General features: G+C 40.1%; 1 protein-coding gene across 4 annotated transcripts in view; it reads left to right on the top strand.

The window, feature by feature from the left end:
• nup93 (nucleoporin 93) overlaps positions 1 to 16,131 on the top strand; it is a 140,873-nt gene that overhangs the window by 106,090 nt on the left and 18,652 nt on the right. For all 4 annotated transcript variants that reach the window (XM_087995972.1, XM_043707163.2, XM_043707164.2 and 1 more), the window contains 5 exons: positions 4,985 to 5,113; positions 6,516 to 6,590; positions 8,038 to 8,130; positions 9,014 to 9,153; positions 9,399 to 9,531. In XM_087995972.1, the coding sequence (XP_087852098.1) occupies positions 4,985 to 5,113; positions 6,516 to 6,590; positions 8,038 to 8,130; positions 9,014 to 9,153; positions 9,399 to 9,531 (570 nt within the window). The remainder of the gene's footprint in view (positions 1 to 4,984; positions 5,114 to 6,515; positions 6,591 to 8,037; positions 8,131 to 9,013; positions 9,154 to 9,398; positions 9,532 to 16,131) is intronic.

Raw genomic sequence — 16,131 nt, 5'->3', positions numbered from 1 at the left:
AGAAAAGGCTTCTGGAAAGGGCCTGTGTGAGCTTCCTACTCTGTCCTAGTGTCTGCTGAAATCACCTTAGCTCAAGATAAAGGGCCACCTAGAATGTGGTTAAAGTCCCTCGTCGCCCCTTTCAACTTGCTGTTGATGCTGAGTACCATTGATTAGAGCAATGGAATGCAGTTCTGTGTACAGAGGAACCTCAGTTTTCTGAAGGACAGGGGAAGGGAGTATTTCATTCAGTTAATCAAATGCCAGATAACCTAGCCACGCATCGGGACCATGTGATCTTGTTCGGATAATCTGAAATTTGGTTAATCGAATGCCGAATAATCAAGGTTCCTCTGTACATTTCTGGCAGCCATTACGCATTTTGCAGGACCTGACTTGACATGGCAGCTACCACCCTTTATAGAGATGTTAGGATATATGCCTGCCTGGTTGGTACCAGTCAGTTTGGTACTGATAACATTGGTGGACTCCTCCAGACTTTGGTGTCAGGATCAGAGTGGTGGTGGAATAGCACAGCAGGTCAGGCAGCATCTGAGGAGCAGGGAAATCAACGTTTCGGGCAAAAGCCCTTCATCAGAAACTCCTGATGAAGGACTTTTGCCTGACCTGTGCTTTTCCACCACCACTCTAATCTTGACTCTAATCTCCAGCATCTGCAGTACCCACTTCCTCCAGACATTGGTCCAGTTTACAGAATATCTCCAACAAACCTGCCTGCTGTACCTGTGACAATCTGTCTGCACACTTGCACAAAGTCATTAAAGACTACTGCCACAGGACATTGATGGCCTGGGCCTGAGCAAGTGCCTGACCTCCAGCGTCAATGTAACCCTCCAGCTGCAGGACCAAGCCAGAGGTGTGCTCACCAGAACCTGCCCCCGAATCCAACTCGGCCAGGGACCTCAGCGAGTTGAACGTATCTGAACTAATGGAGGCTGCAGGATCTGTTGCTGTTTTCTCTGAGGTGGAAGAGAAACTGATGGGGGTAAGGAGCTAGCTTCTTTGTGGTTGAAGCTGTGCTAGCACCTGCACAAGAGAACAGAGGGCACTCACTTATGCAAGAGAATAAGGGAAGAGAAAATAGTGGTCCTGATCCACTTCAGGGATTTCCTTGTGGAGGGTGAGGATGCTAATATCACCCAGCCTACTCTCTCCACTCTATAGTGCAGCATTGCCTCCTGGAATGAGACGAGAAGAGGAATTGAGTGAAATGAAAGTGGCTGAAAGAGTAGTTCATGATAATGCAACAGCAGGAACGGTGATGAGTTGTTGCCAGTGAGTGTGTAGGAAGTATAGCAGCAACAAACGAGAACGCTGGCAAAACTCCGCCTGTCTGACAGAATTTTTGGGGAGAATGTTTTAACATTTCCAGTGTTGAGGTACAACAGAGTGGCTGAGGTAGGTGAGAGCTGTAAAATGGAGATGCTACATGCAATTATGAGCAGCAAACTGTTCACCTTAGATGGGAAGTGTGTGCAGTGACCGTGCTTTAATGAATGTGAAACGGCAGAGAGGATGGTGGCATTTACACTTGGAGAACACAGAAAGTCAGTGATCCTTTTTAGACATTGCTGGGTGTTCTTTCACTGTAGAGACTGCATTTACTAGAGTGGCTGGCTATCTCCAAGCTGAGCGAGTTTGGTGTAGGTTTCTTTGGAAGTCTGGAGGAGAAGGTATGGCTCTCCTCTCCACCACCTAGTCCAGCAAGGACTCCGGGTCCCGGTTGGCAAAGCATGGTGTCAACTTGCCCTTTCGCAGCCACACCCCTGCTAATAATGTTAGAGTAGCATAGTGTGTGAAGGCCAGTTCCTGCTTGCAGTGGCTAAATGCTGTGGAGCTGGGTTTTCAAAATAGCTGTCACAATGTGAACACAGAAAGATGCCAGCAGTGGTGAGAGCTCTCACGACAATGACTACACAATTGAAAGTGGAGCCTTGATGAGTAAAGAACGAGATGGCCACTGAAATATTAAATGACTAGAGGCCATGAGAGGACATTTTTCATACAGCTCTCTGAAAATGACACTTAGCAAAACAAAAGAGACAGTTTAGACTATTGTATGTTTCTCCCTCTACAGAAATGTTGAATATTTCCAGGGCTGTAATGTGTGTCCTTCAGAGTTTTGCATTGGTTATGTCTGTAATGGTAACTGAACTTTGTCAATAGTGGAGTATTTGAGAGCAACACCAAATAAAATGTAACAATTCTATTGAATATTAAAGTTATTGGAATATTCATAATGGGCAATTCATAAGAACACCAGTTTTGCATAGAAATATGGTGGCATCATGCTGATCAAAACTCCAACAGGCTTTGAACCTAATTTTCTCCAAGTTAGAAAGCAAGTTGATCAGTAAAATACTGTTAGAAGTGCAAGAATAAAAATCAGGCATTCCTGTTGAATTGTCAATTTGGTGTCAAGGTTGGTTGACTATTTTACTTTTAATATTTCTAATTGATCTTTAAAGACGTGCAGAGCAATTTGAGGTTTAAATGGAACAATTCATTCACCACCTGCAGGACCACTAACCACATATATTTGCTAAGACAGCAATTAAATAACTTTATAAAATCCATTTGGAGAGCCTGCGTTTATAATTCTCTGTATTGACATGCAGTCTGGTTCATCTAATTTAGAGACAAAGTTTGTTTTGGGTATCAGATTGAAATGTGGCCACAAATCATCTCCATGCTAAAGTATGAACTAATTTGAGTTAAATTTTGATTTTAATATGAAATCCAGGGTTTTGACATTGTCACTAAAATGTTAAATAGTATACTTTAGGCATTTAAAATTTTTGTTGTTCTTTTGAGATGATGTGAGCATCATCGGCAAAGACCGTATTTATCACCCTTTATAACAGAGTGGCTTGGAGTTGAACGTTGACCATAATGCTGCTGTTCCAGACCTAGGACAGACAGGACAAGGATAGCAGATTTCCTTCCCTAAAGGATAGTGAACTAAATGGGTTGTAATAATCATTTATAGTTCCATTACTGAGACTAGGTTTCAAAACCAGATTTATTAGCTGCCATGGTGGCATTTGAATCCCTGTTCTCAGAGTATTAACCTAGCCCTCTGAGTCACTAGTCTAGTTGTATTATCACTACACTACCATCTCCCTGAGAAGGGTGCTGTTTCTTTTTTTTAATGGATCATATAGTTAAAAGGGTGCTCCCAGCACTCCTCACACATATATGTACCCTTTGGTATTAGTCACAAATGTTTGTAGGATTGAAGCTCATATTGTCAAGAATCCTTGCTTTCTGACACTGACGGTAACAGTGCTTGGTGTGTGGAAACTGGTTTGTGAATAAATTAACATTTAAATTGAATAAAAACCAAAAGAATTGTGGATGCTCTAAATCAGAAAAAAAAACAGAAATTTCTGCAAAAACTCAGCAGATCTGGCTGCATCTGTAGAGAGAAATTGGAGTTGAGGTCAAGTGATCCTTCCTCAGAACATTTAAGTTGAAGTTTTGTGTCCTGGAATCATTAATCCAACTGTAAAAATTAGTTTATTGATCACATAAATTAAAATTTGATGTAGCGTCTGGTTTGTTGGGTTAAATTATGTTTACTGCACAACTTTAATATGAATAGATCACAGCAGTGGAGAAATCCAAAATGCTCACCACAAGTTGTTTCTTGACTCAACCAGGTTAGAACTGTAGACTTTTATCATATTTTATAATGTATCTCTGAATTCTAATTCTACTATTCAGATTAGCATCCCTGTACTAAAACTGTAGCTTTCAAACCAGAAAATAGCAGAAATTGAGAATTGCAAATGAAGTAAAATGAATGGAAAGTAAAATGTGCTGAATTTGTGATTTTTTTAAAAAAACATAACTACTTCGTTTGGTAAAGGAATAATCAGTTTTTGCTGCACTATTTGGGTATTTTCACTACTGATGCAATCTATGCAGAATTTTCTCTACAATAACCAGAGAGAGAGAAGTTAGGGCGTATTTGATGTAAATGGATAACAGCTCGGTTTTTCTATCAAATTTGGAGGATAGCAGGTGTGCAAAACCTATTGGCCAACTAAATTAAATAAAATAGAACAGTTGTAAGAAAACCCCTGGCTGTGATTTATATTTTTGAAGTTTGTAGAAGCATGGGTGAATGGAAAAGCTCAAAAAAATCTTTTTGAGCATTATGACGGTGTACTGGTATTTTCTTCAATGAACTCATTCTGCTTTGAGATAAAAAGAAATGCTAAGAGGAAATATCTTGTTAAAACTCATAGATCAAAATATTTGTTAGTGTAAAAAGAGAAATATTTGTTTTTGAATGACTGGATTCAATATTTAGCCCATCTAGCTCACCCTGCCTTCCTGAAGAATCCGCAATCTTGCTGCATCCAACTGCCTCTTTAATTACTCCAGGCTTTTACATTACTACTGTCTCCCGAAAGTTATTCTGTATTCTGATTGTGAAGACGTACTTCCCAGGAGGTTGGGAACAGGAGTAGGCTGTTCAGTCCCTCAAGCCTGCTTCACCATTCAACTAGATTTTCACTGTCCGATCAATGACTAATTTTTCTGACATGCCAGCAAGGTTACTGATGGTAGTTAAATGTGTCCCAATGAGGTTATCATTGAACCAAAACATTCATTCAAACAGATTTATTTTAAAATCCAACTTTGAAATTTGATACTGCATTGCTATTATGTTTTAATTCTGTAGGTCTTCTAAATTGTTATGTTTATGGTTTTTAGATTTTTATGAAGCGGACAACATTGGTCTGGTTCTCACTTCATTTCAGGAGTTTGAACGTCTCAATCTTGCAGGTTAAATGTACTTGCACAGATTTCCAACTTCCGTGAAAAATAACTTCCTACGATTGAGTATTATTCTGCTGCAATTTCTCATAAATTGTGCTTAAAGGTTGGAAAATCATAAGTGGAAATTGGGTTTTACTGTTCAAGTTTAACTTGAAATCACACCTGTAGGTTGACTGCATATATATTTTGACAGACGTTTGCAATGGCAGAGAAGTATCACTGGGAGTCCATGCTGGTGGAATGGGAACATGAGAAACAGAAGATCCTCCATACACTTCTGACATCAGGGGAGGATGCTCTTGACTTCACTCAGGAAGCAGAGGTAAGTTGAGAGGTAGCTTGAGAAATTTAGGACGTAAAGTAAGAGATGCTTTTAATTCCACACTAAGAGTCATGATTTTGTTTACTTATTTATTCCTACATGGGATGAGGGCATTCATCTGGCTGGGCCTATTCCTAATTGCCTGGGCGAAGGTGGTGGCTAGCTGCCGCCTTGAATTGCTGTAGTTCTTTGGATATAGATATACCTACTATGTTGTTAAGAAAGGAGTTTCCATGATTTTGACCCAATGACTGTGAAGAAACGTTGATGTAGTTCAAAATCGAAGCTGTTTGCTGATGGTATCCGCTGTGCGTTGATAGTGGAAGTAATGAGCTGGAATGTTTGCGGATCGGATGCCAATCAAGCAGATGGTTTGGTCCTTGGTGGTGTTATTGGAGTTGCATCCAACCAGACAAGATGAGAATATTCCATCACACTCCTGACTTGTGCCTTGTCGATGGTGGAAAAGCACTGGGAGATTGGCGATAAGTTACTTGTTGCAAAATTAATACTCTCTGAGCCATTCTTCTCATTTTTGATAATCTTCAGGTATACTTTTAAACAATTTATTGTGATAAAGTATTTTGTCCCCGAAGCTGTGTCGTTCTGCTTTTATGATACATCCACACAAAAATGAAGATAGGCAAGAAAATCTCATTTACGATATATTGAAAATAATGCATCTAGCTAACTCTTTGCATCTGTTATGTCAAAATTGAATTGATATTAATAATACATTTGTGTGCAAATCCTTCACGTAAAATTGTAACAAAGGTATTTACCTCTTCTTTTCACATTGAATTTGTTTAAGCAGCTAAAATGCTAATTAAGCAAATCCTTCCTAATAAGAGTAAATAAAGGTAGCAGTGAACTGTAGACATCACATCAATTCCCTGCTTGTGACGAGCAAGCTGGTATCTCCTGCGGCCACCACTAAATTGCTATAGTGGATGACGCTATGTTCTGGCTATGAAAGGAAAGATAATTGCCCAACATCCTGTACCTCTGTTGCCTATCAAGTGACCTTTTGTTAACAAATGTGTGGATGTTAGGTGATGTTTTGAGCTAAGTTGCAGTGTCTTGTATCTTGCATCTTACAGTTTATGTAAACATGAAGTGTGGATCAGTTTTCATGCTTTTGCTCATTTCTGTGAGATTTGCCTCAAAGATTACTTAGATTTGGAGAGGAGCAATGACGGTCAACAATAAAAGGTGATGACCTACAAGAGCAGTGTAGTGATACATTATTGCTAATCTTAGAAAAGGCTCTCATTTATTAATCCAAAATTAAGAGGACAGAATAAGAATTCATTCATTTAAAAAAAAATGTTTCTGGTTGGTGATGAAAAACTTGTTTTGCTTTAGTAAAGCTTTGTTTATGTTTCTTATTTTTTATTAACAGCCAAGTTTTGTCAGTGAAATGGGACCACCAGGACGGAGTGCAATGGACAGTGTGGAAGTGGCATATGCACGGCAGGTGTGTATACGTTATTTATATGTGCAAATATTCACTTTTAATGTCAGGAACATGTTTGAAGGTTCGCACTAGTCTTTGCTAAAAGGAAAGTTTGCAATTAACTTAGTAATTTTCACATGGTTTAAATTTGTCTTGAGATATGTCTACAGATGTTTCTTCAGATGCATGTAGTCTTTTCAGATCCAGTGTGATATGTGCTAAACTTTAAAAAGTGGCCTAGGACGTTGTAAGAAATACGTTTGGAAAAAAGCAAACGTTTTGTAGAAAATGCAGTGAATGTTTGAAATACAAGTTCAAGGTAGAAGGTGAACCATCAAAACACTTTTTTTAAAAGCAAAGTGATTGCTTTCAAGATTTACTAAAACATATCACTGAGTGCAGAGCTTTATTAATCCACTAAATATAAAATTAGCTTTTCAAGGTCTAAGAGATTGATCAGCAAAATTCATGACGCGGTACACTATTTTTAAAAACTCTATCTCACCTTATTCAACAAGGCGTACTTTATGATTTGTTAAAAAGAAACTTTGCATAGTGGAGAAGTGTCAAATCAATGATTTGAAAGTGTTTCCAATTGTGGGGACTGCATTGGTGCACCCTGTGCAGAAAGAAGGATGCACTGACAGAAGCTTCTGGATTTCTGTCATTAACTGTGCATGATTAGATTAGATTAGATTTCCTACAGTGTGGAAGCAGGCCCTTCAGCCCAACCAGTCCACACTGACCCTCCGAAGAGTAACCCACCCAGACCCATTTCCCTCTGTCAAATGCACCTAACACAATGGGCACTTTAGCATGGCCAATTTACCTGCCTGCACATCTTTGGACTGTGGGAGGAAACTGGAGCACCTGGAGGAAACCCACGCAGACACTGGGAGAATGTCAGTGTGGAGTTTGCACAATCACCCAAGGCTAGAATTGAACCTGGGACCCTGGTGCTGTGAGGCAGCGGTGCTAACCACTGAGCCACTGTGCCGCTGATTCTATTAATACTAGTAAACATTGATAATTTCACTGTCACTACAAATGCATTCAAGAGGTGATAGCTTTGTGATATTATCATGGACTATTAATATGGAAACCCAGATTTAAATCTCACTGTGACAGATGGTGAAATTTGAATTCAATAAAAGTGAGAATACAACGATGATCATGAAACCTGGAAAAAGTCAGGAAGGTGACTGTTGTTCTTACTTGTCTGGCCTTTGTGTGATTCCAGATCAATACCAATGTGGTTGACTCTTAACTGGCCTGTGGGTATTTAGGGATGGGCCTGGTCAGCGATGTCCACATGCTGTAAATGAACAGAAAAAAAATCCAGGCTAAAATATAATCTGCAGCTATAAACAGTGTGTAATTCTGTACGTTTTAAATGTAAAAATAAACAAAATTCACCCGCCTTAAAACTGCATTTAAACATGTGGAAAAATTCTTTTGCTTATTGTAGATCTATATATATAATGAGAAAGTGGTGAATGGACATCTACAACCAAACTTAGGAGACCTTTGCAGCACTGTAGCTGAATCTTTGGATGACAAGGTACCCAAATATAAAACTTTAAGCTATCATATTAATTTACATTTTGCGATTCATAGTTAAACAATACCCACAAATTGGCTTGCTTTAAGCAGTCGTAGATTTCCAAACTTTATTATTCATGTTTTTAAAGATTGGTGTCACTGAGACTTCGAGATAATAGATCTTTTCCAAACCTGAAGGAATGCAGTAGCTTTATTGCACTTCCTTTCATATGATTCATTACAACCTCAGAATCTTTTAACCTTTTAGAGACTGCTTGATTTAGCTTACAATTGTGCTGTTTGAGTTATTCACCCTCTCTGCAATGTCTTGGACCTTAAGACCTTTTATTCCATTAAAAGCATAACCTGTATAAATATAAGCTCTTGAAATAGCTTGTTTGTGTTTTGGTTACACAAGTCCACTTAATGGCTCAGAGTTCCAACCGTGGAATGAATTTGTGTTTGAATTTTGTTGCATCTTAGATAGTGAAGACAGAATAATCCCATTACCAACCCTTTGTACCATTGTATCCTAGTTGTTGATTTAAGAGGTTGCTATTCTTCCCCTTTGCTTAGAGAATAAAATCAAATGCTATGTAAAGGAGTTTAAAAAGTTATAAAAATAGATTTTAAAACCTGGAACTGGGGAAGGTATTATTTTGCCTGTTCTTGAAATTGATTTTTTCTGTAATTGTGCAACATTGCAAAAATCTGGGCATGTAATGAAAAACATCTTTTGGGTATGATATACATAATTCAATACAAACACCTGCTAGGATAATATAAAGTTTCCAGGAAGAAATGATGATACATTCTTGGAAAATAATGTATCTGCCTCAAGCTCATTATTTCTGAAGCGATCAAAGACTTTGGTACTCATTTGACTACTTTCTTGATTGCAGAATGTTTCTGAACTGTGGGCGATGGTGAAGCAAATGACTGATGTGCTGTTGGTACCTGCTGCTGATGCACTGAAGAGCCGGACCAGTTTGGAAATGCAAATGGCGTTTGTACGGCAGGCCCTAAATTTTCTGGAGCAGAGGTGAGAGAGAGCATATTGAGGAATGGTTAACATCTTGTTGCTAATTTGACATGTGCCTGTTTATGTTATCTCTTAGGATTACTAATTAGAAGCAGTTCTAAGAACTATTTTGTAGTTGTTGATTATTAATTTGTGACAAACTAGCTTAATTTGATTACTCTTTCTCTAAGGTCTTATGAAAGAGTTGGAACTTAAGCTTCAGTGCCACCCGTTGCCTGACTTATTTTCTTTGTTCCCATTGATAGCTACAAGAATTATGTAATGGCAACTGTCTATGGAAACCTGCACCAGGCTCAATTAGGTGGTGTACCCGGAACTTACCAACTAGTCCGTAGCTTTCTTAATATTAAACTGCCAGCTCCCTTGCAAGGGCTTCAGGTATTTATTCTCAAATGGTAATCCTTTCTGTATTTTGTTCAGTATTAAAACATAACCAGAAATCATGCATTTTAAGGTTCAAGATTTTTTAAATTTCCGAATCATTTTCCTTTTATTTGTTGCTGATGATAAAAGATCTTATGATAAAATATTTTAAGATAGCAGCAGAGTATCAAAGTTCATGCCTGGGGTTCGTCTGCCTTTCTTTTTTCTTTCTTCCCACACTTTCTTTTTACTTTTGCCTTTCTTGGCTGTTTCGGTCTCTTTCCCAGAGTGTCGGCAGTGGCAGGTTCCTTTGCTAAAATGACGGTCCTAGGAGGCAGTAGTGGCTGCAATGTAAGCCAAAATGAAGCACTGGTGGCTTTGGTGTTGGGTTTGAGCCCAGTTTGGGACACTGCGTCTTCAGCTGTGGCTGTATTGCCGCGATCGGCCCACCACGGACTCATGACAGCAATCACGTCAGTGGGTTCAAGATGGCGCCGATGAAAGCTGACATGGTTACAGCACGGTGGCGAGGCTCCAGGATATGGCGAGGCTCCAGGATATGGCATGGCCCAGCTACCTGACTGCTGAGGTGGCAGCATGTGGGAACTTGGAACACCTGATTTGAGGGATAGGCTTTGTAGCTTTGTTGTTCTGGTGACGAAGACTCCTGCCAGAGGCATGGGAGTGATCTGGACGTTTCCTTTTTCTCTTGGATGTTTCTTTTATTTCTGCTTGTGTTTTTAATCCCGTCTTTTGTATACTAAGATGGTGCTAGAGAATGGCGATTTGACGCTTTTGTCACTGTACTCAGGTGCACATGACAATAACATCTAAATTTAAAGATCTTTAGGATATTCGTAAGCATCTGTGACATAGACTTAATATAAAAATAGAGATTGCTGCTGATGGTTCTGCAAGCTACATGAGTGTGATGGCCATTACCACTTCCAGTTAGTGCACATTTTTGGCTGGAGGATGAATCCATTAGAGTCATACAGTCATACAGCATGGAAACAGACCTTTCAGTCCAAACAGTCCATGCCGACCATGTTCCCAAACTAAACTAGTCCAACCTGCCGGAGATTGGCCCATATCCCTCCAAACCTTCCTTATTCGTGTACTTACCCAAATGTCTTTTAAACTTTGGACCTGCATCAACCATTTTCTCTGACAATTCATTCTATACACTAACCACTCTGTGTTATAAAAACATGTTGCCCCTTGTGTCCTTTTTAAATCTTTCTCCTCATAATATGCCCTCTAGTTTTGAACTCCTTTTTCACCCTAGGGCAAAGACCCTTGTCATTCACTTTATCTATGCCTCTCATGACCTTATAAGCCTCAATAAGGTCACTCCTCAACCTGTTATGCTCCAGTGAAAAAGGCTCCAGCCTTTCCAGTCTATTTTTTTAATATCCTGAACCTTCCATTCCCAGAAACATCCTTAGAAATCTTTTCTGAACTCTCACCAGAATAGGCATCACTATCCTCAACATGACGTCCCAACTCCTATACTCAAAGGTCAGATCAATGAAGGCAAACACTTTAACCACCCTACCGACCAGTGCCAAAAATTTAAAGAATGATGTATCTAAACCCCTGGGTCTCTCTGTTCACCAACATTGCCCAGGGCCCTACAATTAAGTCCTGTCCTTGTTTATTTTACCAAAATGCAATACCTTGCATTTATCCAAATTAAGCTCCCATCTGCCACTGCTGAGCCAATTGACCCAATTAATTAAGATCTCTTTGTAATCTTAGATAACCTTCCTCACTGTTCGCTGTACCACCAATTTTTACTAACCATGCCACCTATATTCATATCCAAGTAATTTATATAAATGAAGAACAAAAGTGGACCCAGTACTGATCCCTGTGGAACCTCACTGGTCACAGGCCTCCAATCTGAACAAAATCCTCCCCCACCCTCTGCCTCCTACCAAAAGCCAATTTTGTATCCAATTGGCAAGCTCGCCCTGAAACCCATGTGATCTAACTTTACTAATTAGTCTCCAATGCGGAACTTTGTCAAAGGCTTTACTAAAATCCAAGCAGACTATATCTATTGCTCTACCGTCCTCAATCTTCTTGGTTACTGCCTTAAAAACCTCAAATCAAGTTTGTGAAACAATTACCCCCTCACAAAGCCATGCTGACTATCCCTAATCTCTCTCCATACCTCAATTAGTTTTCGACTAAACTCTCTGATTCCCTTAAGTACCTTGACTACACTCCTTACTATGCTTCCTCTGAGAACTCTATTTCATTTGTCCAGTTTCTCTGCTGCATCTGTTCTGGCAATGCCATCTTCCATAGCAGTACCTCAAAAAGCTTCTATTTTTCTTTTAACCAAGGATTTATTTCAGTGCGGTTGATAAGGGCTTTGATCATGGTCTTTTGATTTCCTTTCTGCTCTCTTTCTTACCCTGCCCCCCCCCCCCCCCCCAAATACAGGAGTAACCCTTCTCTTCCTCACTTCCCACTCCACCAATCTGTACATTCAGTGGATTGTCATTTGCACCCCTTCCCAGCATGATGGCACTCAGATACACACCTTGCCCTTTGCAGTAGTTTCATGAGGCAGTCCCGTCCAAGATACCCAGCCCATTCCTTAAACGCCTGCAATGATCTCCTGTCCCACTCCCAATCACAGCACCTTCCAGTGCAAATTGAGTTGTTGCAGCTGCTGTTCTAGCACTTTTGTCAATATTTGGGGTCTTGGGGCTGAGAAGTGGCAGATGGAGTTTAATTCAGATAAATGCAAGGTGCTGCATTTTGGGAAAGCAAATCTTACCAGGACTCCTACACTTACTGGTAAGGTCCTAGGGAGTGTTGCTGAACAAAGAGACCTTGGAGTGCAGGTTCATAGCTCCTTGAAAGTGGAGTTGCAGGTAGATAGGATAGTGAAGGCGGCGTTTGGTATGCTTTCCTTTATTGGTCAGAGTATTGAGTACAGGAGTTGGGAGGTCATGTTGCGGCTGTACAGGACATTGGTTAGGCCACTGTTGGAATATTGCATGCAATTCTGGTCTCCTTCCTATCAGAAAGATATTGTGAAACTTGAAAGGGTTCAGAAAAGATTAACAAGGATGTTGCCAGAGTTGGAGGTTTTGAGCTATAGGGAGAGGTTGAATAGGCTGGGGCTATTTTCCCTGGAGTGTCGGAGGCTAAAGGGTGATCTTAGAGGTTTATAAAGTCATGAGGAGTATGGATAGGATAAATAGACAGACAAAGTCTCTTCCCTGGGATAGTGGAGTCCAGAATGAGAGGGCATAAGTTTAGATTGAGTGGGGAAAGATATAAAAGAGACCTGAGGGGCAATTTTTTCATACAGAGGGTGGTACGTGTATGGAATGAGCTGCCGGAGGAAGTAGTGGAGGCTGGTACTATTGTAACATTTAAAAGGCATCTGGATGGGTATATGAATAGGAAGAGTTTAGAGGGATATGGGCTGGGTGCTGGCAGGTGGGACTCGAATGGGTTGGGATATCTAGTCGGCACAGACAAGTTGGACCGAAGCATCTGTTTCCGTGCTGTACATCTCTATGACTACTCAGGATTTCAAATATCCCATCCAGTTGGAATAACCATTTACTTATCTTAAATTATAAATTTAAATTATAGGCAATCCTGAACTGCCATTCCTGATAGATCTGTACACTGGGGACACCATCCGTTGGGTGGCTGTTTTTAGGAATACTTGAATTCAGCCCACAAGGGAGACCTTGAGAATCCAGTCACTTATTGTAATTTACTGCCTCACTTACACTTTGTCATCATTGACTCTGCTTCCTTTGCTGTTCAAGTTAAGTTCAAAGTAAGCTTGAAGATGCGCACCTCCTTATTACAGATGCACAAGCACCCCTTTGTCATTTTATCCCTTTTGTTTTCCCACCCCCCCACCCCCCCCTGCCCACATTTGCTTAAACCAGTTTCAGCTCTTAAAATTTTCCAGTTCTGCCAAAATGACATCTGAAACATTGACTTTGGTCCTGTGTCCATAGACAATATATAACCAGTTTTAAAAAATTTGCTTCTATCCTGTGATGCTTTTAAGTATTCAAGTTTTTAAACACACACAAACTGAAATAATTGTTGTGTATTTGAATTAATTTGAGGTTGAAGAGAATTTGAGTCTGCATTGGGGTTACTTGACACACTTAACATTTAATACAGTGATACAAGAATCTGTGAAGATGGAATTGCACCATATAAGCAAAGTCTAGATTAGAGTGGTGCTCGAAAAGCACAGCAGGTCAGGCAGCATCCGAGGAGCAGGAAAATCGACGTTTTGGGCAAAAGCCCTTCATCAGGAATAGAGGCAGGGTGCCTGCAGAGTGGAAGATAAATGAGAGGGGGTTGGGGGTGGGGAGAAAGTAGCATAAAGTACAATAGGTGAATGGCGGTGGGGAATGGAGGTGATAGGTCAGAGAGGAGGGTGGAGTGGATAGGTGGAAAGGAGGATGGGGAGGTAGGACAGGTCATTGGAACGGTGCTGAGCTGGAAAGCTGAGCCAGTTTTATATAGATATTTTTATTAGAAATTTAACATTTTTACAAGTTTACAAAAATAAAAAAAACTCTCAGCTATAAACATTGATATACAATTAGCTCAAATATACAATAGCCAAAATTTAACAAAAAAACAAAACAAAAAAAACCCGAAAAAAAGAAAAAAAAACAAACACAACTCAACTATCTACTAATCTAACCTACAACTAACCAGAGTGTATATTTAAGTCTCTTACATGCTCGGGATGTGTTAGCCTCAGATATAATAAAACCCGTATTCGTGCGGGATTCCTCCCCCGAGGGGCCCCGGACCAGCCAGGTTTGTAATCTCAATTAAATAAAAGCCCTTGTTAGGATAGCCGAAATATCTGTATTTATGTAATTCAAAAAGGGCTGCCATATTTTATAAAATAATTCGGTCTTTCGGTGCACCATATTTGTAAGGAAGTCAAGGGGAATACATTCCATAATTAGTCTGTGCCAATTTGAAAGTCCAGGGGGACCCTCAGCCGCCCAGTTCACCAAAATATTTTTCCTTGCACAGAAAGAAAGAATAGAAAATAGTCTCTTCCCGTACGTGTCCAGGGAGGGAAAGTTCGAAAAGCCCAAGAGGAGAGATACAGGGTCCACTTTAATTTCAGTTCCTAAAATTTCTGTCAGGGTACTTGCTACTTTAGTCCAATATCTACGGATCTTATGACAGGTCCATAAGCAATGTACAAGAGTGCCCACCTCTATTTTGCATTTAGGACACATTGGAGATACTCCTGCCTTAAATTTTGCCAATCGAACCGGTGCTATATGGGCGCTATGAAGTATCTTCAGCTGGATAGCCTGGGTTCTGTTACAAATAGTAATTCTTCTAGCATTTTCCCAAATATCATTCCACGTTTCTGTGGAGATTTCTAGTCCCAGATCCTGATCCCATGTTTTAAGCAGATTATCCATATCTCCCGATACTTCATCATGTAGTTAATGATAAATAGTACTGACGGAAGATACCCCCACTCGTCGTAGGATACTACATTCTCTATCGGATTTATAAAGACTATCTAATAACGTAGTCTTCTTCTGTATATAATCTAGAATTTGGAAGTATCGAAAGAGGTCTCCATTGGGTAATCCGAATTTCTGACGCAGCTGTTCGAAAGACATCAGGACCCCATCTTTAAATAAATCCCCTAGACATGAGATACCCCTGGATCTCCAGAGTTTGAAAGTGGCATCTGTTAACCCCGGTTGGAATCCCCATGCTCCCACTATCGGTGCATAGGGGGATGTTTTATGTGAATTGCCCTCATTTTGCTGCATTATATTCCAAGCCTTGATTGTATTTAGTATTATAGGGTTTTTACAGTGATCTGTAATCATTTTCCTCTTGTCTGAGAATAAAAGGTTAATAAGTGGGTATTTTACTTGAGAAGCTTTGATGTCCAACCAGATTGATTGTGGATCAGACAAGACCCAATCAGCTATGTAACTTAGTAGGGAACTTAACTGATATTTCCTAAAGTCTGGGAAGTCCAATCCTCCCCTTGCCTGTGGAAGCTGTAGCTTCTTCAGCTTAATGAGGGGTCGCCTATGATTCCAGATAAAGGAACCCAGCCAGCCATATAATTTACATAAAGCCGTCCTCGGCAGCATCACCGGAAGCATTCTCATAGGATATAGGAGACGGGGCAGGACATTCATTTTGATTAGTGCTATTCTACCCAACCAGGAAATTGGTAGGTCTCCCCATCGCTGGAGGTCCTGCCTTATCTTTTCCAATAAATACACAAAATTAGCCTTCTACAACTGACCAAATACTGGAGTAATAAAAATGCCTAAATATAAGAAGCCCTCCAGGGACCAGCGAAAGGGAAAAAGGGATCCGTCCGCTAAGCGGGGTATCATAGCAAGGCCACCCATTGGCATAGCCTCCGATTTTGAAAAATTAATTTTATAGCCTGAGAATGCACTAAATGTATTAATAACTTGGATTAAGCGAGGTATGGACATCAAAGGGTTACTGAGGAATAGAAGAACGTCATCTGCATAAAGGGTAATTTTATGTTTACCTGTACCAATCCTTGGGGCCACTATATTAGGATCAGCTCGTATA

The sequence above is a fragment of the Chiloscyllium plagiosum genome, unplaced genomic scaffold (assembly GCF_037043375.1).
Source record: "Chiloscyllium plagiosum isolate Xiang-an unplaced genomic scaffold, Cpla_swu_hap1 HiC_scaffold_17, whole genome shotgun sequence".
Lineage (NCBI taxonomy): Eukaryota > Metazoa > Chordata > Chondrichthyes > Orectolobiformes > Hemiscylliidae > Chiloscyllium > Chiloscyllium plagiosum.
The sequence above is the reverse complement of the archived record's forward strand: the minus strand, read 5'-3'. Positions and strand labels throughout refer to the sequence as shown.